The sequence below is a fragment of the Medicago sativa genome, chromosome 8 (genome assembly GCF_051527215.1).
Source record: "Medicago sativa cultivar Bolivia chromosome 8, Bolivia_mono, whole genome shotgun sequence".
NCBI classification, from domain to species: domain Eukaryota; kingdom Viridiplantae; phylum Streptophyta; class Magnoliopsida; order Fabales; family Fabaceae; genus Medicago; species Medicago sativa.
In genome coordinates, this window is record NC_140756.1 from 87,179,440 (window position 1) to 87,200,362 (window position 20,923).

Genomic DNA, 20,923 nt, shown 5'->3' on the forward strand with positions numbered 1-20,923 from the left:
CCGTTAAAAAAAATGTCAAAATTAACTTAGTGCCACGTGGCCCAATCATTACATGCCATGTGGCACAGCAAAAAGAAATATTTAAAAATTTAATTAAATCAACTAAAACAATTGTTTTATAAGTTTGTTTTGTTATTATTATTAGAGCTTGCTGTTCATCATCTCCTTCAATCCCATATCATCACCATCACCATTTATGCTCTTACAACAGAATTATAAACGCTAAAGTGCAACTTTGGCCCCCTATCTTTCAAAAAGTTGCGATTTTGGCCCCCTAAGTTTGAAAACTACAATTTTGGTCCCCTATGTTTTAGCCCCTTTGTATATTTGGTCCTTTTGGTCAATTTTGACCAAGTCAACGCATACGTGGCATGCCACGTGTGTAATTAATTAATTAAAAAAATAAAAAATCGAAAAAATCAATTTTTAAATTAAATAAATGAAAAAAATAATTAAAAAATATTAAAAAATTCTAGAAAAATGAAAAATAATAAAAAAATTAAAAAAATTAAATATCAGTCCTATCCCCCTTTCTTGTTACAATACAATTATAGATTACTCTTGTTCAAGGTTTGGTGTTCGTGAATCGTGCCTCTGTTTGTAGTGTATTGTACCAGATATAGATTACTCTTGTTCAAGGTTTGGTGTTCGTGAATCATGCCTCTGTTTGTAGTGCATTGTACCAGAATATGACACACAACCACCATTTCTTCTTAGCAAATTTTATCATTGAATTGAACCACAAAATTTCATCTTTCAACTGGACTATGAAGACAGAACTTAATCGAGCTCTGAAGACAAATTTCAAAGTCAATTTCGCTATCAATTTCACGACCATGAGATTGATTCGCATTCAATTGAAAACCCTAGTTTCCATTTTTCCCCTTTCACAAAACCTTCGATTGGCGTTTATGTGCAAACTGGAATTCCTTCTTAACACGTACAATAATATTGACAATAAAGGTGGTGACAGTGAAGAAGAAAAACATCAACAATGCTGTTGCGATGGAATGATAATGCTACAGAACCGTAACACAAGAGAACCGTAACACAAAAAGTAATTATAAATTATAAAACAATTGTTTTATTTGATTTAATTAAATTTGTAAATATTTCTTTATGTTGTGCCACATGGCATGTAACAATTGGGCCACGTGGCACTCAGTTAATTTTAACATTTTTTTTAACGGCTAACTAACTGCAAGGACCAAAACCAAATTTGTTCTAAAGTGCAAGGACTAAAACCAAACAAAAAAAAGCGCAGGGACTAAACCCAAAAAATGATATAACTGCAGGGACTAGTAATGACACATTTAAGCCTTTTTTTTTAGTTTAACCTATTAAAATTTCGCAAATAGTTTAGGAATGTACATATTTCCTAAACCAAAATATTCCAATTACTCCAAAGTTGGCAAAACGTTTTTTTTCCCTTTATTTTCTATATACAATAAAAGGCGTTAAAATAACATTAATTTAATAAGAGTAAAATCAATCAAATGCCCAATCGAGAGTAAAGTCATAATCGATACTAAGCAGTTGTTCTAAATAATCCACATCACGATTATCCACATCAAATGTATTTGAATTATTGCCGGAAGTTGAAGACATCAAAGAATTATTCCAATCTCCATCAGTCTCCTTGTCAATCCACTGTCCAAAATCATCAAGCTGCAAGAAAAAAAGAAAAAAAGTCACACAGGGGAAGGCATTGTGACTAGTAAAAGTAAAACACTATATAAATAACAGAACATCATTTCCTTAGGAAAATATATCCCTTAGAGCATAATATGCCGGATCAGGGGAAGTCCTTTCCAAAACTTGGCGCTAATACCAACTGAGAGATTAATCCTCAGTGTTTTTATTTATACAATTATACTCATCAAAGTGTACAACCAAATCCCTTGATTAAATAAATATAAAGATCATAACCAATTCCGATTTATCTATCCTATTTATAACAAAATATTCACATAATATCATAACGTAATTTCAAATATCTCAACAAGATGCATATGACTCCCAAAATTTGGAATATGTAAACTTTAACAGGATTCATAAAGGAAATCAAGGCAGAGTGTCATAGTTTAAAAATATAGTTGATAATTGCAATTACCAACCTGATTAACATTCTGATAATTGTCCGATCTCCATGATGAAATAACGGGGTTCCTTAATAACTCAGAAAACCCTAAAAAAAAATTCACAATTTACAATCGACATTTCTACAAAAAGTAAAGGAAAGACCTCAATTTAGAATCACAATGAAAACAATTCCACATATTATTTCCTATTCTTTTCCACAACTAACCGGTAGCTTTATGTGCAAGTTGAGGTGCGCAATGATGTATGGAACTGTTGGTAGATTGAGCATGAGAATAGACTTGAGAATAATTCTGTAACTCGACATTCTCATACTCAGAAGCTCTGTGCTGATCAATTTCATTTCCGTTCGATGTCAAAGATACTTGAACATCAGATATTGGTGAGTTTGTTTTGGAAGAGGAAGGCACTGAACTACTATGAGAGTTACCACCCAGGGTTACCGGAACTACATGCAAATGTGAGAATATGCCAGACTTGCAGCCCTGTAAAGTGTGAAGCATTATATAAAACCATTTAAAATATGCAAAATAAGCATATTTGAAAAACCACAATATGGTTGGGAGATCCATCTTTTACGGTTTACCCATAGATGGAACCACAAAATATGCAAAACAAGTACTCGTGATTGCTCACAATCCATTTAATGCAGCTCATAGGAAACATGCTTAAAAGAAAGATAGCACAGAAAATCAAAACAATCGTGCTTGATATTACTAAGATTAACCATAATTGTCATCTGCATAAATAAAATTATGATAAAAACCAAAATGCTACAAAGAAAAACAAATGCATACCTCTCCGTAATGCACGAGGACAATGTCCTTGAACTGCCTGCAATTCAAAAGAATATGTTTAAGTTGATTTTTTTTTTTAATCACTATAACCATGTAAAAAGGGCATGAACACATGGTGCAACCTTGCAAGGTTCAGGCTTAAATTAAAACTCAATCTATTATTTTCTCTAAACTTTTAGTAAGATGAAAAATATCCGGATAAAATAGCAATTAACAACGTAAGTACCATGCTGAATATTCTTTGTAAAAAGTCAATAATATAAACTCTTGATCCTAAAAACAGGATTACAAAAACTCACTCATCAAGCATCCGATAAACTCTCCTCCGAAAGTTTGCATTATCCTCACCACGAGCATAGAAGCAATGCAAGACTGCAACACTACCATTCTACATTGAACAATAGAACCAATAAATTAGGCAACTCATGAGACCAAAGTAAAATGCAAACTAAGGGAGAAAAATGGCACCAGACAACATACAGATATTAAACACAGGAGACTAGAACCTCATTGTTCTTTTTTGGAGAACACTTTCAGATAAGTTCGTTTGATACAACCGTCAAAATACAAGTATCATAAAAGAAGGCAAAACAATGGGGAAGCACTTCTTAATATGTTTGTTTTATCTCAACATTAGCAATCTTGTTCTTAATTAGACAAATATTTTCTGAGTGTGTTCTCTATTATTAACCAAAATTAATGGAATTTTAATGAAATCTTACATGCCAAGGAAATAAAAAATCAAATGCTAATAAACTGTGTATTCAATTTTATCTCAACATTAGCAATCTTGTTCTTAATTAGACAAATATTTTCTGAGTGTGTTCTCTATTATTAACCAAAATTAATGGAATTTTAATGAAATCTTACATGCCAAGGAAATAAAAAATCAAATGCTAATAAACTGTGTATTCAAATCAGGGTTTAATAATTGAACATTTTGACAACATCATCTTGCTTCGACATCAAGGCTACTGTACTTATATTAATGTAAAACATTTGTGAAATAGTTAAACTGTAACATCCCAGACTGCTTACAGGATTGCCGACTAACCCCACAAACCAACACGATTCTTTTCAGCATGTTTTGTCCTCACTCACATGCTTACCGGGAAACTTCCCGGTAGGTCACCCATCCTAGTACTACTCCAAGCCAAGCACGCTTAACTGTGGAGTTCCTATGGATTGAGCTCCCGAAAAGAAGATGCATCTTGTTGATATGGGTAGTACCTAACAATTCTTATAAGCCTTCCTTCAACCATGTAGTCCCATACCTACACGGCCTCCGGATCCCTCTCATTCCGATGTGTTTCGGTTCCTACTATTGTCGTGGGGGTCCCTTGCGGCTTAAACCGTTCCCCTTAGGTCGGGAACCTTTCGTATCCACCTAACGGGATATCGAAAGCCACGACGTGGGTGTTACATAAACCAAAGCAGTTTAAAGCTGCATGTTTATGTAACCAGTTTATGCAACCAAAGATGCTTCCTAGTCCTACTATATTACCTTGGTATTGTGTGGAAAACAACAAAAAATCAAGTGTATCAATTATATGAGCACATTCCAACATAACAGTTTGACCCATATAACATGTTTGATTAAAAAAAAGTGAAATTTACAACTAATAAAATGAACAACACACCTTCAACTTTATATGACCTTCTCCTATCTTGCCATTTTTTTTCTTCTTCCAGAGGTAGCCATCGTTGCGAAAGAATTTGACTCTGTTTCGATCAAACAATAATAGTGACCCAGCTGAAAAAAATGAACATGTCAAAATTATTACTCCATCTTTATACCAAGCATGTGTACGAATTGTAGCTAACACAAAACTTTTCTACTTGAGATCTACATCACTTCATACATGAATTAGCAATAGATCAAGTTAAGTTGGTAAAAATAAGCAATACCTGGAGGCCTATAAGGTGGAATCTGTGATAACTTGAACTTCCGGTGATTGCGAAGTATCTCACATATTTCAGCAGTTCCAAGCCAGGAACGTTGTGCTTTACGTAGTATCTTTTCAAGCTCTATTACATCCCATGCAAAATTGAAAGCATATATATAAGATAGAGAAACAAAACCTAAATCAAATTTAAATACATTTCTCTATTTGAATAACTAAATAAACTTTGTATATTCACTTCCTTCAAAAAAAAAAACTTTGTATATTCACTAAATGCAACAATGATACAAAATATAAAATAACAGCATAAACAATGGATATTGATCAGATTAATCAGATGACAGATAAAACAATTAAATAAATAAATAAAAAAGATTTCTTATTAAGAGGGTATCCACAAGAAAATACATAAAATTGTTTGGAGTTTTTCTTTTTTTATTATCTATTTGTTTATTAGTCATCCGATTAATCTAAGAGTTGAAATTAACGTTGCTGTAGAGACAACTGCGGTAGTAGAGGATCCACATCCAAAAATCCAAAAAGAAAAAACAATGCTCAATGTAAGCTTGACTTAATTGCCTTATTTGCCCTTTTTGCGTTGTTCAAATTTTTTTTGGATTTATCCGATGGTAACTTTCGATTGCACAAATCTATCGGGAGTTATGGCTCGATCATTGTATTTTTGGATCATAATGTAACTTTTGATCGATAAGACTTTTGGTACACTGTGCGAATAAATATGCTTGTTCATTTTTAATTATTTAAATATCTTTCTTCTTACATTTTTTATCGCAAAAGATTCATTCATAAACAAGGTTCTCTAAAAAAAAGAATTAATCAATGTGGGTTAAAAAGAAATATATAATTTTGGTGCCCCCTATAAAAGTGGTGTCATGGGCGGCCGTCCCTCCTCGCCCATGCTCAGAGCCACCTTGGATCGACTTATTTTTGGAGGTTGAGCAATCTGACTGACCTATAGAAATCATCTAAAATTAATGTTGATGATAATGACATTAAAACGAAAAACAAAGGATGTAACCTAATGATTGGTTCCAAATGTCTAATTTCTGTTTTGAGCAATCATCCAACAATAAAATCAGACATTGAATTCAAAATAGAGAGAGATATAAAAAAAACTACTGCAGCATCAAAGCAGTGAAAAAATTACTTGTTGAAGTCATAATCAGGAGTTTGGAATGGCTGAGATGTGACACTAAATCTTCTAGTGCTACGGGTTTGAGTTTATGTGACTGAGTAATGAGTAATGGAAGATTATGAACCTGATTCTATTTATAGCTCGTAATGGGAGTATATGGAATTAAAAACACGTTTTCCTTAATGTGCCTTATTAACGCATTTACTCACTTATTTAAAAAATTTACTCACATGTAATACCCTCACCGAATTATTAATATTACAGCTCACCGAATTAATGTTACCGAAAATCATTACATTCTTTTCTGTCAAAAAAAAAAGAAAAAAAGAAAAACATTGCATTTTTCTTTTTGGAAAATACGATTTTTTACGAAAGCTTAACCCACGAAACATACGAACGATTTCTATATTTCACCCACTACCTTCTTGTATGGTGTAAGGGTTCGTTTGGTTCAACGAAGGGGAGGGGAGAGGAGGGGTTTTAATGGAGTGAAGGGAAAGGGAGGGAAGGGAAGGGGAGATATTAAAACTAAATTAAATAGTATCAAATATTTGTATGTTTGGTTCAAATGATGGGAGGGAAGGGGAGGGATTTTAATCAAATATTTGTTTGGTTCACAAGGGGAGGGGAGGGATTTTAAAACTAAATTACTTTTTTATCCATCTAATATTAAAATAGTATCACGATTTTTAAATTATTCACTTCATAAAAAATTAAACATGAAAACTCAGTAACCGAAAACGCCATAAATAATCATACACAAAACTTCTGACAAAATATTGGGTATTCATAAATATTAGAACACTGATTTATAAAATATATTTATAAAATAATCTAGCAAAATATAAAAATATTTATAGAAAATTATTGTTAGACCTGATTTATAAAATATATTTATAAAAAATCCTGCACAAAATTTGTTGATAATGTTTTAATATATAATACAATTAAAAAATATTAAATAAAAAATGAGAACAACTTCTATTCTCTTCTATTCTTTATTATTATTATTAATTATAAAACTTAATGTCTACCAAAAATACAGTCTTACCCCTTCTTAATATTTTGACACGTCATCAAAATTATATCCCTTTGTGTCTTTTACTTCAACCTTCTCCTATTTTTTCTCTCTTAAAACAAATTAAAACAAACTCATTCGATAAAACACACTAACTTAATCTTTTTTCAAAAGAATAAACAAACTTAATTTTAATTTCAATCTGAATCAAATTTTCCTATAATTCAACTTCTAATTATCTAAAGAGTTTAAAACAATTTATTCTCTATAATATTCTAATAACTACGGAAGTTAATGACCAACAAAAATACAATTTTGTCTCATCTTAATCTTTTGACACCTCAACATATATTTACTCTTCTGTGTCTTTTGTAACAAAAATCCTATTTAGACGAGAGAGAAAATAAATTTCAAAAAATTGATGTGATTTAGTAACAAAAAATTTCTTTTATGTTGTTGTATCTAAACAATTTAAATTACTTTTTATAAAAATAATCTTCTATTCTCTACTTATAAAACTTAATGTCTACCAAAAATACGATGTTACTCTTTTTTAATTTTTTGACACGTCACCAAAATTATATCCTTTTGTGTCTTTTCCTTCAACCTCCTTATACTTTTTCTCTCTTAAAAACTAATTAAAACAAACTCGCTCAATAAAATACACTAACTTAATCTCTTTTTAATGAACAAACAAACTTAATCATAATCTCAATCAAAACAAAGTTTCCTATAATTCAACTTCTAAATCTATTCTCTAATTATAAAACTTAATGTCTACCAAAAATACAGTCTTACCCCTCTTTAATATTTTGACACGTCATCAAAATTATATCCTTTTGTGTCTTTTACTTCAACCTTCTCCTATTTTTTCTCTCTTAAAACAAATTAAAACAAACTCATTCGATAAAACACATTAACTTAATCTTTTTTCAAAAGAATAAACAAACTTAATTTTAATTTCAATCTGAACAAATTTTCCTATAATTCAACTTCTAATTATCTAAATAGTTTAAAACAATTTATTCTCTATAATATTCTAATAACTACGGAAGTTAATGACCAACAAAAATACAATTTTGTCTCATCTTAAACTTTTGACACCTCAACATATATTTACTCTTTTGTGTCTTTTGTAACAAAGATCCTATTTAGACGAGAGAGAAAATAAATTTCAAAAAATTGATGTGATTTAGTAACAAAAAATTTCTTTTATGTTGTTGTATCTAAACAATTTAAATTACTTTTTATAAAAATAATATTCTATTCTCTACTTATAAAACTTAATGTCTACCAAAAATACGATGCTACTCTTTCTTAATTTTTTGACACGTCACTAAAATTATATCCTTTTGTGTCTTTTCCTTCAACCTCCTTATACTTTTTCTCTCTTAAAAACTAATTAAAACAAACTCGCTCAATAAAATACACTAACTTAATCTCTTTTTAATGAACAAACAAACTTAATCATAATCTCAATCAAAACAAAGTTTCCTATAATTCAACTTTTAAATATTTAAAGAGTTAAAAACAATTTGCAATCTATTGTCTTTCTTTAATTATGAAACTTAATGACCCGTAAAAACACAATTTTTGCCCCATATTAACATTTTGACACCTGAACATATATTTACCTTTTTGTGTCTTTTGTAACAAAAGATCCTATTTGGCTGAGAGGGGAAATAACTTTTAAAAGATTGATGTGATTTTATAACAAAAAATTCCTTTTATATTGATGTATCTAAACATACTAAACTATTTTTTTATAAAAATGATTTTACATTCAATTATATCCGAATGATAATCTTATTAAAAAAAATATCTGATTGATAATAAAAAAAAACAACATAACTTCATTCTTAAAAAAAAAAATTACACATTTTCAAGATTGCTTCTTTTCTAAAAAGAATTTGCCTTTTTTCTTTATCATTTTTTCAGTTAAAAGAAATATTATATTAAATAAAAAGAAATAGATAAAGCGACAATGTGCATTAGACCTGACTCATGTACAACCCAAAACAGGGATACAACCTAATCTATCCTAAAAAAAAAATTCACTAATCACGGGTGCAACCCAGTGAACCCATATACAGGTGCAAAAGTGAACATATGTGAAGGGCAATTAATGGATCGACTGTCAACACGATATCAAAATCCAAGTGCAACAGCTTCCTGAACAAATCAACAAGCATGAAAGCTCTTTCAAGCTTGAAGAACCAGAGTGTAGGCAAACAAAACATTTTGAAACATGCATATCTCACTGGAAAAAACAGAGAATCAAAGAAGTCAGACCATCTTGTCATATTATAAAATAATATTTTTTTATTGTTGTAGATTATTAATTATTATAGATTTTAGAAATATGACTTTAAAAAAACACTGAAAAAATGGTAAACAGTCACTAAAGAATATAGTTGTACAATTCATACACGGGACCCGTAATGACATCTTTATTAATAATAAAATCTTTATTATTATTAGTTTACCACTTCATAATATCTAATAACAACTAAATAAATCAAAATGTTGTCATTGTTTCTCCATTGCAAGAAAAAACCTCATTTAACTTAACCGTGAAAAGAGAAAACAGATACAAATGAATCAAAATGATTGAAATTAAATTGTATATTTACAAAATTATCGAAATAGATAAAATGAAGGGAGATTGATGTGTTTGGAAATGTAAAAGGCGTACTTATGTTATTTAAGAAAATCTCAAAGGAAGTCAATGTAACGCCGGATTTATCATTAGTTTTTTCTTATTTTCTCAATTCATATAGCATTGCAATGCACTTTAATGCATAGCCCCCTGCTTCGAATTAGCCCGTGCGGAGCACGGGCCCGTGCTTAGCACGGCTCAGTTGCTAGTTAGAACAAACAAAAAAAATTCTCATAAAAAAATATTAGAAGAGAAGAATATGTGGTTCTACTTAAAAAAAAAAAGGATGATATAGGCATGTTAAAAAAAAAGGGTAATAAGCAATATATTGAAAACACTTAAATTTTTAATAAGGACGATTTTGTCATTTAAAAATGAATATGATGATAATTATGTTAATGTAATTAAAATTACATTAACTCATTTATCTTTCTCTCCCCTCCACTCCAAAAAACTCCAATTTGAGGGGGAGCGATAAATGAGCTTATGAGGGATTTTGCTCCCCTTCCTCTCCCTTCCCCTCCCTTCTAAAAATTGAACTAAACACAACAAATTTAAAATATTCTCTCCCTTTCCCTCCCCTCCCCATTAAAACCCCCGAACTAAACGGACCCTAAAAGTCCAACCGTTGATTTTGTTATAAAAGCAACATGTGTTCATTCTTCGCTTTCTTATACCACAGGCTTCGGAAGAAATTGCAAGGCTATTTTTTTTCCTTCATTTTATCTAACGAATAACCACAATAATCGTACGAAATATCAAAATTTTAAAATAGTTTGTGATTGTATAGTTTATTAGTTAAGTTATTGAGAGACTAATATATATTAACCAAACATTTTAATGTAAGGGTCATTATTTTGACTAACATAGTTTACAATCAGATAATATTTTAAAATTTTGATACATTTGTTACTAATCGTTACGCATTTAAGGAAAAAAATAATTATTTTTTTGTTAGTGCATTGCATTTGATATATCACGGAATTCAACCACATGTCTATATACATTTTTTACATGAACATGATTACGACATAATAATAGTATATAGATTCTACTTCAAACAAAAAAAAAAGTATACAGATTCATTTACAAAATTTAATACTCGATATAACTCCTCTCTATTTTCTCTTTCTATTTACTTTTTTAGGATTATACAAAGAAACAACTTATGAAGATTCAATCGTCCAAAAAAGTCGTCCAAAATGAATCTTTAGGTACGTGGATTTGTCCACATTTAAGCTGCTAAAGGTTGTTAGTCACATAAAAAAAGACTGCAACTAAATTTTTGGTGATATATTTTGTAAGACCTTTGGTGACCTTTAAAAAATTGTTAAAATATGGATCTTTAGTATTTTTACCGAAGAACAAATATAACATTTTGTTGAAAAAAAAAAAACATTTTGTTGTAAAAAAAAATATATAACATTTTGTTAAAATTTCTTAAAAAATTTATTTGGTCCGTATTAGATATATCTCATTAATAGTCCTCGTGAGTTAAACTCAGTTGGTAGGAACAATACATAATATACACAAGGTCTGAGATTCAAACCCCTATCACAAAAAAAAAAAATCTCATCAATAGTTTATGCAAACACGTGAAACTTATTTTTCGAGGGATAAATCAAATCAAATCAAACATTGCAATAATAGTGGATGTTATAATAAATAATAATGATCAATTTTTTAACAAGAAATAATAATGATCAATCATTACGGAAAATAAACCAATAGTAGAAAAAACAATCAATAGATTAGTACGCAGCTGTCCCCGCAAGCTTAGCTTGGTAGAGACATTGCATTATATATGTATGGGACGTTCGAACCCTATACATCCCACTTATTCATCTCAAAAAAGTGAATCTCTAACTATTAGACTACTTAAAAAAAAAAATTAATGCACAACTTTTTATTCAAAAATAAAAGTTAGCCATATTTAAACCACGATTTAAAACATGTAATAAATTTTGTCAAAAAAAAAAAAATGTAATAAATGTATGGTTATTTTAGTGTTACGACATTAGGTGGCACTAAGGTGCCATATTAAATCCCATGATTCATGCACCTTAAAGTGGATTGCATCAATTAATTCTTGCATGCACAGTCGATAAGTACAATAGTATTCTCCCAATTTTCTTCTTCTTTTTTTTTTTTTCCCAAACAAAGCGACCATCACCCACAGAAGGATACAATGACGTATTGATAATATGACTTGAAATATAATTTAAAACTATGTTTATAAATGGGTCTTTCTTTCCCTTAGTTAGAAGTGAGTTTTGTAAGATTGAACTAAATCAAATTCAAGTTCTATATGCTATTTTAAAAGTATTATTTCATACTACATAATTTTAAAAATAACCTTCCAGGTGTTTACACAAAGAAAACAAACATATTATTATAAAATAATTTTCAAAATAAAAATTATTTTTCAAACTCTTAAATGCATGGTTATTTTAGTGTTACGACTAGAAGGGTAGAAATCATCCCCATCTCTCTAAAAAAAAATATATGAAAATCTTCGTCATAAGAAATTTTGAATGTGTAAAGAACTAATCATATAATTCATTTTAAAAAGCCACCAAACAATAATATGAAAAATCCCCTCGAAAAATAAAAATAATAATAAGAGAGATCTTAAGATTTCTAGTCGTGGTGGGATATTATATCAACTCGATTTTGGCTGAAGTACTAGTCTTGTAGTAGCAAAACCATGGTCGTCTCCATTGTTAAGGGCAACCTAAATTGCTTGGCTTGGGTAACAAAGACTTATATGTCATTCCTTTAACAAACAAACAAAAAAAAGACTTATATGTCATCATTATTACATGTTCATTTTCCTTCCAAACGTGACGGTGATGTGTTTCTTCTTGTAAGTTCGGAAAGAAAAAAAAAACAGAAAAACAAAGACTATACTGTATGAAAAGAAGTCCTCTTAACAAAATGTTACATCCTATGCGCAAAACCCATTTCCGAGTGGTACAACTTCAATTTAGTTAGGATAAATATTTTCAACTGTAATGAATAATATACTCGGAGTGGCACCGGTATGAAAATGTTCAACAAGTTTTCTAACACATAATTATCTTCTCTTTTTTCCACCTTTCCCAGATTTGTTGGAAGGTCCAGCAGTTGCAGTTGTTGTTGGTGCAGTCTCCTGCTTCTTGGTCCTTCCATGGTGTTTAGGGACCATCTCTGCAACGCGTAACATTAGTTGCTTTCCTGCAAAGACATAAAAACAAAACAAATGATAATGAGATACTAGTATATTCAACATTCATGAAATCTATGCATCTTGAAGAAAATAACAGAAAATAATTTTCTAATCCTTTTAATATGTGATGCTTGCAAAAGAGTTGCGATTCTCAACTCGACATTGGGAAAAGCCTTAAGAAATAAGCTATCATAATTTATAATATCATAGATGATCTCTCTGGCGTGGGCTCTATGTTTCATTGAATCTCATGATTAATTTTCCTATTTAAATAGAATTTGGTAGCTAAATATATATTGTTATAAAGACGGGATTATCACATCAAACCAAATATCATTTTGAAAATATTTAGTCTCTATTTTCAGTTTCCTTCTCTCTCTGTGCCTAAATCCTATAATTTCTAGAAAATAAAAAAGAATAGCATAATCTTGTGGCCGATGTTATATTATCATGGTCTCACAATTTCTCTGACTAACTACTTTAGAGTTTGATAAGGCCATTACAAAAAGGGACACACACCGTCAGTGCAAACTAGTTTTACACCGACGTTCAATAAGAATAAAGTATGTAGTAGTTGTTTTTAAAAGACAGTTACGAAATTGACCTACATGGCAAGATGACAGGTTTCGATTGTTACTTCCCATTTTTTAACCTTTACCATTCTCTAAGAAGAAAAACACTCAATGAGAATTCACCGCTGCTTCAGAATGCTATTTCAAGCAATATTGCACTTGATTGTGAAATACATTTTGAAAGAGTTTTGCATAGTGTTTCTCATCCCCCTCTGTTGTGATGTTATTAACATGTCCATGTAAATGGGTACTTTGAATTTGTAAAAGTGCCACGGCCTAAACAGTCAAAATATTGGAGCATGCTTAGGATATAGATTTATAAAGGGTCACAATGTAGATATTATCACAAATAAAAAATGCCAAATATATATGTAGTTCCTATGTAGCTTCTATGTTGATCAAGATGCATAATGTTACATGCATAACATTACTTTGTCCTAGGATTCAATTTCATTTCTAAGAAAGAAAGGAGAATATTTTCAATTGATTTCTCAAATGCTTTTAAGCTTTCACCTAAGTGAGCAAATCAAACTCATATTGTTGTACTTCTACTTTTATGTTAAATAAAATGGCAGAACAGCAACACAAGTCTAACTCCTAATTTCCAATTCTACTCTAAGTCCATCCACAATTAAAACTTATAAGTGACCAGTTCCAATCCAGTGTCGAGTCCAGAGCCATAAAAGTGGAATATCACAAGTAGTGCTGGTAGAAAGTAGAAAGTATAATCAATGTAGATAGACTTGATGATGTAGTGGACAAAACATCCTGACTTAAAGCCAGTATCTCTTTGTCATAATAGACAATTTTGTTGTTAGCGACTCAGTCGCAATCGAAATGCCAACTGAAGCCAACATCAGACAGAGGTGGAAAAAATATCAAAGTAATCACCACGACACTGATAATAGTATGTTGCAGCAATGTTCTGATGGGTAGAAAACATTTGATGGAAATGGGATGGCACTGGCATCCTCAGGCTTTAGCAAGCAACAATAGAATCACTTTTTTTCATGCAATGCTCCTATCCTATATTGAGGAATTACTATTCGATTCGATGAATGAATATTTTGTTCAAGTATTAAATTAATGTCTCAGATCAAGCTACTCTAGAACAGGGTCTTTATCTTCTATCTCTATTGGTCAAATAGTCTAGATTGATGCAAAATTATTGAGAAAAAACTTACTCGAAGCTATGGATGGATTAATAAGAGTTCCATCCTCCTTTTTGATCAAAACTCTAACTCGTCCTCTTTGCATGAAATCACGAGGGTAAGCCTTGTCAAGCTGTGATCAACAATCATCAATAATTATTATACATTTCTTCAATAATGAATTGAAATTGAAATGTGAAAAAAAGAGTGAGTAATTAACCTCGATTGCAAAAGGAAGTTTAAGATAATTGCAACAATCCCCAATTTCAAGACAAGTAGGGTTTTCGCATGATTTGGAGATTCCGATTCGTCTTCCTTCAGCAACAGTCTTTTTGGAATTCATGTAAACAGGGTATAATACGATCCACTTCTTTATGCTTGGTAATTCACCTTCCATCTTACAATGTCAGAAAAGATCTATCACTGTTATGAAGATGAAGATGAAGATTTCACGAAACCATTCACTAATCTATTGGGCCGGGCCTATTGGTTCAACCCAACTTACTCCCGGCCAAATTCAATTAAATAATCTTCAAAACAAAGATGATAAAATATTTAAAATTGTGGTGCAAAAATTAAGAAAATGACTAAATTAATTGTTTTTTTTTCAATTTGTGGGACTAAATTTAAGTGATTAAATTGACCAACATTTATAATTTTTATTTTAGATTGATGAAATAGTAAATAACTATTGAAACTCACACACAGAAGAGGGTTAGATTTTGTATTCGGTCATGACGTCCAACATAACAATTTCGACATTTTTGTTAGCTGAGTTAAGACTTGCAGACGCCAACATTTATAATTTTAATTACTAAAATACTCATTTACTCCACAAAATATATTTGAATAGTGTCTATAATAATTGAATTAAGCATATCCAAATTCTATATTATTGTCATTTATATGTATGAATACAACTATTGTTTTTATTTGCAAAAAAAAAAAAAAAAATTGTTTGTAGTTCTATCTAAGTATTCTTTCAAAAATTTATAAAGATAAATTCCAAATTTATTTTCACTTTTTTAAAATTGAATATATGATCCAAAAATCAACTAAACTCGAGATCAATTTCATCATTTACATATAGACTCAATTAAAGTTAGATCAAAGTTACGTATGGACTAATCAACACACAAAAATTTAGCACAAAAGGATTCCAACTTGAAACTTCAAGTGTAGAATTCTCCAAGGTATCAAACCTATCATTATTGTTCACATTTTGCACTCAAAAGTTTAACATGCAAATTTGAAGCAACGAATATCCCGTCAAAATAAAAGTTGTGCTATTTTTTTGTTGTTGGTAAGAAGCCATGTCCCATGTCCTAGTTTTACAAGATAGTACTTATTTATTTTCTTCCTATATACAATTTGAAGCAAAGAATATCCATAAGCGATAAATCAATCCAAATTTTAACATACAATATGGGAGATAAATTTCTAAAAGGTTCGTATAAAACCTTTTTGGTTTAAGTCATTGCTAAAAGCAGAGAATATATGCCTATACTTTCTTGAATGAGTTACAAATTTCTTCATGGAAAAGAGAACCTCTACTCCTATAAATAACTACATCAAATAACTAAAAATATAGCCTACATTTGTGAACTCATTTCCATACATAATAATTACATATACATCTAGCCATGGATACCAAAGATGACGGTTTGTTCCTCTCTCTCCTTTATTCGGTAGCATCTTTAGAAAAGTCACTTTTCATGTGTTTTCATAATATACTTCTTGGCTTGTTTGCGTCTATGCAACATGAAATGTACAATTAATAAACCAATGGGATTTTTGGGGAACAATTTTTTTTTGGTAATGAGTACATAATATATTTCATGGATAATGATGGAATAATAGAATAGTTATATAGATAGCAAGAAAAATAAATATTTAATTTCATAGATAGCAAGAAAAATAAATATTTTATTTCTTAAAAAAAAAAATTAACTCAAGGCAACCAGACGCCCTACTCAAACAAATCTGGAATTTTTCCTATGCTTAGTTATTCTATGTGATTTACTTATAAAAAATAAAATTGCAGGTATTTCTAGATCTATAGTAGAAGCTTCGCCAGTTCATTACATAATGAAAATACAATCATTTTCACTCCTCACTACTAATTCTATAGAGAGATATGAATCGGGGAAGTTTGAAGCTGGAGGCCACAAATGGTATACAATATACATTATATATGTTCCTGCTAAAAATAATTTCATGAATGATAATTTTGGTCTATTTTAGAGTGAATATGTTAAAAATGTGTTTATACCTCACAGGAAGTTAGTTATGTATCCAAGTGGAAACAAAAGCAAGAATGTAAAGGATCATATTTCACTATACTTGGCATTGGAAGAATCAAGCTCACTTCATCCTGGTTGGGAAATCTATGTAAATTTTAAATTGTTTTTATATGATCACAACAATGACAACTACCTAGTTCTCCAAGGTACTTTACCTTTTTTTTTTTTTTTTAATATATATTCACTTAATAATTAATTTCCCTCGAAAATAGATTTTGATCTGCTTAAACAGTTTAGTGTTTGACGGTCCCCTAATTTTTTTTTTGGATTGCTGCATTTAATAGATGATGTGAAAAAGGAAAAAAGATTTCACAGAATGAAGGTTGAATGGGGATTTGATCAATTTATTCCTCTCAAGGATTTCAATCTGGGCTCTAAAGGTTATCTACTGGATGATATATGTGCATTTGGAGCAGAAGTCTTTGTTTGTAGGGAAAACTACACAGGTAAAGGAGAATCTTTGATCATGATGAAGGATGCCCTCCCCTACAAGCATGTATGGGAGATTAAAGACTTCTCAAAGTTGGATTCGGAGTGTTGTGACTCTAAGCCATTCAATGTTGGAAACTACAAGTGGTACAAATGCTTAACCTCCATTTCTTGCTAAACTAAATAACTCCATTCAAAGAGTATTGTTTGAACTCAACAGGAAATTTGACAACTTAGTAATTTACCAAGTTATATGATAACTTTTTGCAGGCAGATAAAACTGTATCCCAAAGGAAAAGGTACTGACTCGGGCAGATATCTTGCTCTGTACCTAACTTTAGCTAACCCAACAGCAATCCCCCCAGGTTCCAAAATATATGCCCAGACAATATTACGCATACTTGATCAAAAGCAATCCAAGCATCAGTTTTGGAAAGGTAAAGTTTGTTACACTTTGTTGTGAAATTGGTCAGGCAAAATGCTAGCCATATAAAATGACAGCTGAATGAATAGTTAACGTTGAGAACAACATTTTTTGCATCTCTAAGAAAGCATAAACATAGATCTGATTTGATAATCAAAAGTTCTATTTTTTGTCTGTCTACTTGCAGCTAATTATTGGTTTAGTGCCTCAAGTCATGAACATGGCACATCCAGATTTATTTTGTGCAGTAATTTCACCAGTCAATACCTGGGGTATCTAGTGAAGGACATTTGCTTTGTAGATGTTGAGGTTACAGTTCTTGGAGTGGTTGATGCATTGTCTTGAGATCATTTTAAGACATATTATACAAGAATGTAGTTGCATTGGAGATAAATTAAAGAATCAAATAAAATTAGCAATAGTACAAATCAACTACACCTTGTCAATCCTGCAATCTATGAGTGTAACAATCTAATTGGACGTTTGACATTCCAAGTCCGCTAGTCCGCTACTCTTAACATGAAAAAAAATATGGATCTAAATCTTTACAATATACATTTTATTTAATGTACAACAAATCGTTGTTTATATTGGAGATTCGGTGATGTTATGTCATACATACAAGTACATCATGTACTGAATTTATTTACAAATAACAATACACAATTGACAAATACTTGAAGGAATTAATCATCAAATGCAAGTCATGCAACCAAGTTAACCAAATGTTTTCTCACTGCTGTAACACATATACAGAAACCCATCCTCCTCCTTGTAAGTTTGGTAGATGGAGGTCATAAGACTAGCTGTAGATGGAATCAAAAGGCATATATCAGCTTCCACATAAGATGCGAAGATTTGGTTCATCTAAAGTGAGTAGTTAATAAAATAAAAAAATCAAGGATTAATAGTTTAACCCCCATGATTTATTATGCATTTGCATATAATATAAACCATTGATTTTGTGCACGTTTGAATTCGTGACGAGTTAGACAGAATCACGGTGAACTATTGCGATTTTGGCAAACCCACCGTGATACTAAACATGCTCTAAGTTACTCGTCATCAACATTTGACATTATCAATTTTACTCTCTAAATTGAGTTGCTCACTTTAGACGAGTCACATCCAAGAAGGCAGAACCTTAACTAATAACTACTATAACAAGATTATACTGATAATATAAGATGCATTTACCAGTTTGAGGAAGCGTGTTTTTCACAAAAATAAACAGAGCTTTCCCAGGAGGCAAACGTAGCCTACTACTTAAAATGTGAATAAATTGTCCAACAGACATGTCTCGAGGAACCAAGTATCTAAAAGAGAGAAAACAAAATATGAGATTAGGTCCTTCAAATCAAAATTGGTATTCAATGATGCATTTTTGCTCAATCTTATAATTAAAATAAATGAAAAAAGAGCAGGAAACATAAGAGAGACAATCCTATATTGCTATCACCAAAAAGAATTCTATAATATATCCTTAGAATTTAGCTTCAGTCTAACTCAACCATACAAATTCAAAATCAGCTTTTAAGGAGAAGATTTCCCAAGCTTTATAAGCTCTAGTTGATTAGGACTTTCAACAGTCAACACCCTCCTTATGCTCAGGCGTGAGACATCTAAAGTGTGGAAAATACAAATGGATAGATTTCAACATATACATACATCAACAACAACAAAGCCTTATGACACTAGGTGTGGTCGACCACATGAATTGAGCAACGCCATAACATTCTATCATGCATCATATCTTTGTCCATTTCATTAATCTCGACACTCTTCTTAATAGTTTCCCTTGTAATTTTTCTCGGTCTGTCTCTACCAGCTCAAACCACCTGATGCAAGTTTCCATCTCAACACATACAAAATTGACAAATTTTATAGGTTGACTTTTAAAAGTATGACAGAAAAACCAGAAATTTCATTCACCTAAATAAAAACATTATAAATTACAATGATGACGTTGAATAATTAGGAAATCACCAAAAATGCAAAAAGAGAAACATACTTCTTCTTGTCCAATTCAGGTAGGTCTGTCCTAGAATATTTCTCAATGATGACCTTCAATAAGAATATAAGATAAATAAATAAAAAAGGTAATGATATTAATAATATTGATTGAGAAAAAAAAAATGGAGGAGAAAAATAATACGGGAACTCGATCGGGATATTTAACAATGATGCTTTGTGATTCCTTGCGTCGTTCATCTGGATTCAATTAAAATCCATCAACAAACATTAATTAATGCAATATAATAATATTATTTTATATTGAAATGTGAGGGATTTTGAGATGAAAACAAAGGAATTACCGAGGGAGAATTCTTGTTTGAAGGAATTGATCTTGCCCATGATATATGATATTGATTTGAATTATGTGTTGGTGATAGAAGAGAGCGTGCGTTTACGTATTTATCGTAATTGAAATTGAAGTTGTTGTAATGAAAATGGAAGGAATTGGTTGAAATGATTCTATAATATTCCGTTGCGTCCACCGTCAATTTAACGTGTAAGTCAATGTCAATCAACAACAGAAACACGTCAAGTACCACAAAAATAATTAATTAATTAATTAATTTCTTATTTCATTTTTATTTTAATCAACAAAAATAATAGTAATAATAAATTTCTTATTTAATTAACGAAATAATAAATTTCTTATGCTTTGACAGCAACAATAGAACAAATAGCATGCAAGGCAACTAACTCAACTTGGTACCTGGGCATTGGCCATTGGGCGCGATTGTTCGAGATGAACATGGAGAAGCTTTAGCATCAGCAACTAGGAGAAGGCACGGCGGAGAAGAACCCATCTTGGCGGAAGCTATGGCTTTGTATCTTACGGAGGATAGACTTTGAAAGTTACAATGAGACTCTTGTGCGTTTGCTGAATGAAGTTGACAGGGACAGATCTACTAGATCTAATGTATTCATGAGAACCTCTTAGGTCTTAGATATGTTACCGTTAGTCACATAAGTAGGGGAAGCACTTGGGTGACATAATGTCACCGTGACATTAAATCTGGGCCACACAACACACATTGCCACATAACATCTGTGCCACACAACACATACAACACATCTGGGCCACACAACACAACACCTTTGTGTGGCCTAGATTTAATATCACGGTGACATTATGTCACCCAAGTATTTTCCCATAAGCAGGAAGTGTAATGCTACAGGAAAATTGTTTCTG

The 20,923-nt window shown here is 31.0% G+C and overlaps 4 protein-coding genes across 4 annotated transcripts; 1 reads left to right on the top strand and 3 right to left on the bottom strand.

The window, feature by feature from the left end:
- Positions 1 to 1,321: 1,321 nt before the first annotated feature.
- On the bottom strand, positions 1,322 to 5,312 carry LOC146902784 (uncharacterized). The gene is made up of 7 exons (XM_085735493.1): positions 4,806 to 5,312; positions 4,538 to 4,650; positions 3,197 to 3,285; positions 2,898 to 2,934; positions 2,309 to 2,585; positions 2,118 to 2,188; positions 1,322 to 1,668 (listed from the first exon to the last, which is right to left on the bottom strand). The coding sequence occupies exons 3-7, from the start codon at positions 3,205 to 3,207 to the stop codon at positions 1,489 to 1,491; spliced, it is 576 nt and encodes a 191-aa protein (XP_085591619.1). The 5' UTR covers positions 3,208 to 3,285; positions 4,538 to 4,650; positions 4,806 to 5,312; the 3' UTR covers positions 1,322 to 1,488.
- A 7,232-nt stretch (positions 5,313 to 12,544) lies between these two features.
- LOC146902785 (signal recognition particle 19 kDa protein-like) lies at positions 12,545 to 15,061 on the bottom strand. The gene is made up of 3 exons (XM_085733486.1): positions 14,786 to 15,061; positions 14,599 to 14,698; positions 12,545 to 12,850 (listed from the first exon to the last, which is right to left on the bottom strand). Exons 1-3 carry the CDS (start codon positions 14,960 to 14,962, stop codon positions 12,711 to 12,713), a joined length of 417 nt encoding a protein of 138 aa, XP_085589612.1. The 5' UTR covers positions 14,963 to 15,061; the 3' UTR covers positions 12,545 to 12,710.
- A 1,093-nt stretch (positions 15,062 to 16,154) lies between these two features.
- On the top strand, positions 16,155 to 18,299 carry LOC146902786 (TRAF-like family protein). The gene is made up of 6 exons (XM_085738733.1): positions 16,155 to 16,227; positions 16,610 to 16,739; positions 16,845 to 17,014; positions 17,153 to 17,444; positions 17,568 to 17,734; positions 17,909 to 18,299. The coding sequence occupies exons 1-6, from the start codon at positions 16,209 to 16,211 to the stop codon at positions 18,064 to 18,066; spliced, it is 936 nt and encodes a 311-aa protein (XP_085594859.1). The 5' UTR covers positions 16,155 to 16,208; the 3' UTR covers positions 18,067 to 18,299.
- Positions 18,254 to 20,109, bottom strand: LOC146902787 (autophagy-related protein 8i-like). The gene is made up of 5 exons (XM_085738734.1): positions 20,037 to 20,109; positions 19,877 to 19,932; positions 19,733 to 19,785; positions 18,919 to 19,037; positions 18,254 to 18,527 (listed from the first exon to the last, which is right to left on the bottom strand). Exons 1-5 carry the CDS (start codon positions 20,074 to 20,076, stop codon positions 18,439 to 18,441), a joined length of 357 nt encoding a protein of 118 aa, XP_085594860.1. The 5' UTR covers positions 20,077 to 20,109; the 3' UTR covers positions 18,254 to 18,438.
- Between the last annotated feature and the right edge of the window lie 814 nt (positions 20,110 to 20,923).

Coding starts and splice junctions, on each gene's coding strand:
- LOC146902787 (XM_085738734.1), bottom strand. CDS start 20,076: ATGGGCAAGATCAATTCCTTCAAACAAGAATTCTCCCTCG. Junction 19,786..19,876: donor AATATCCCGATCGAGTTCCC/GTATTATTTTTC, acceptor TTCTTATTGAAG/GTCATCATTGAGAAATATTC. Junction 19,038..19,732: donor CCTGAATTGGACAAGAAGAA/GTATGTTTCTCT, acceptor TCTCTCTTTTAG/ATACTTGGTTCCTCGAGACA.
- LOC146902786 (XM_085738733.1), top strand. Junction 17,015..17,152: donor CAACTACCTAGTTCTCCAAG/GTACTTTACCTT, acceptor TGCATTTAATAG/ATGATGTGAAAAAGGAAAAA. Junction 17,735..17,908: donor CAAGCATCAGTTTTGGAAAG/GTAAAGTTTGTT, acceptor GTCTACTTGCAG/CTAATTATTGGTTTAGTGCC.
- LOC146902785 (XM_085733486.1), bottom strand. CDS start 14,962: ATGGAAGGTGAATTACCAAGCATAAAGAAGTGGATCGTATTATACCCT. Junction 14,699..14,785: donor AACTTCCTTTTGCAATCGAG/GTTAATTACTCA, acceptor TGTTGATCACAG/CTTGACAAGGCTTACCCTCG. Junction 12,851..14,598: donor TAATCCATCCATAGCTTCGA/GTAAGTTTTTTC, acceptor ATGTCTTTGCAG/GAAAGCAACTAATGTTACGC.
- LOC146902784 (XM_085735493.1), bottom strand. Junction 2,586..2,897: donor TCCTCGTGCATTACGGAGAG/GTATGCATTTGT, acceptor CACACTTTACAG/GGCTGCAAGTCTGGCATATT. Junction 2,189..2,308: donor ACTTGCACATAAAGCTACCG/GTTAGTTGTGGA, acceptor ATTTTTTTTTAG/GGTTTTCTGAGTTATTAAGG.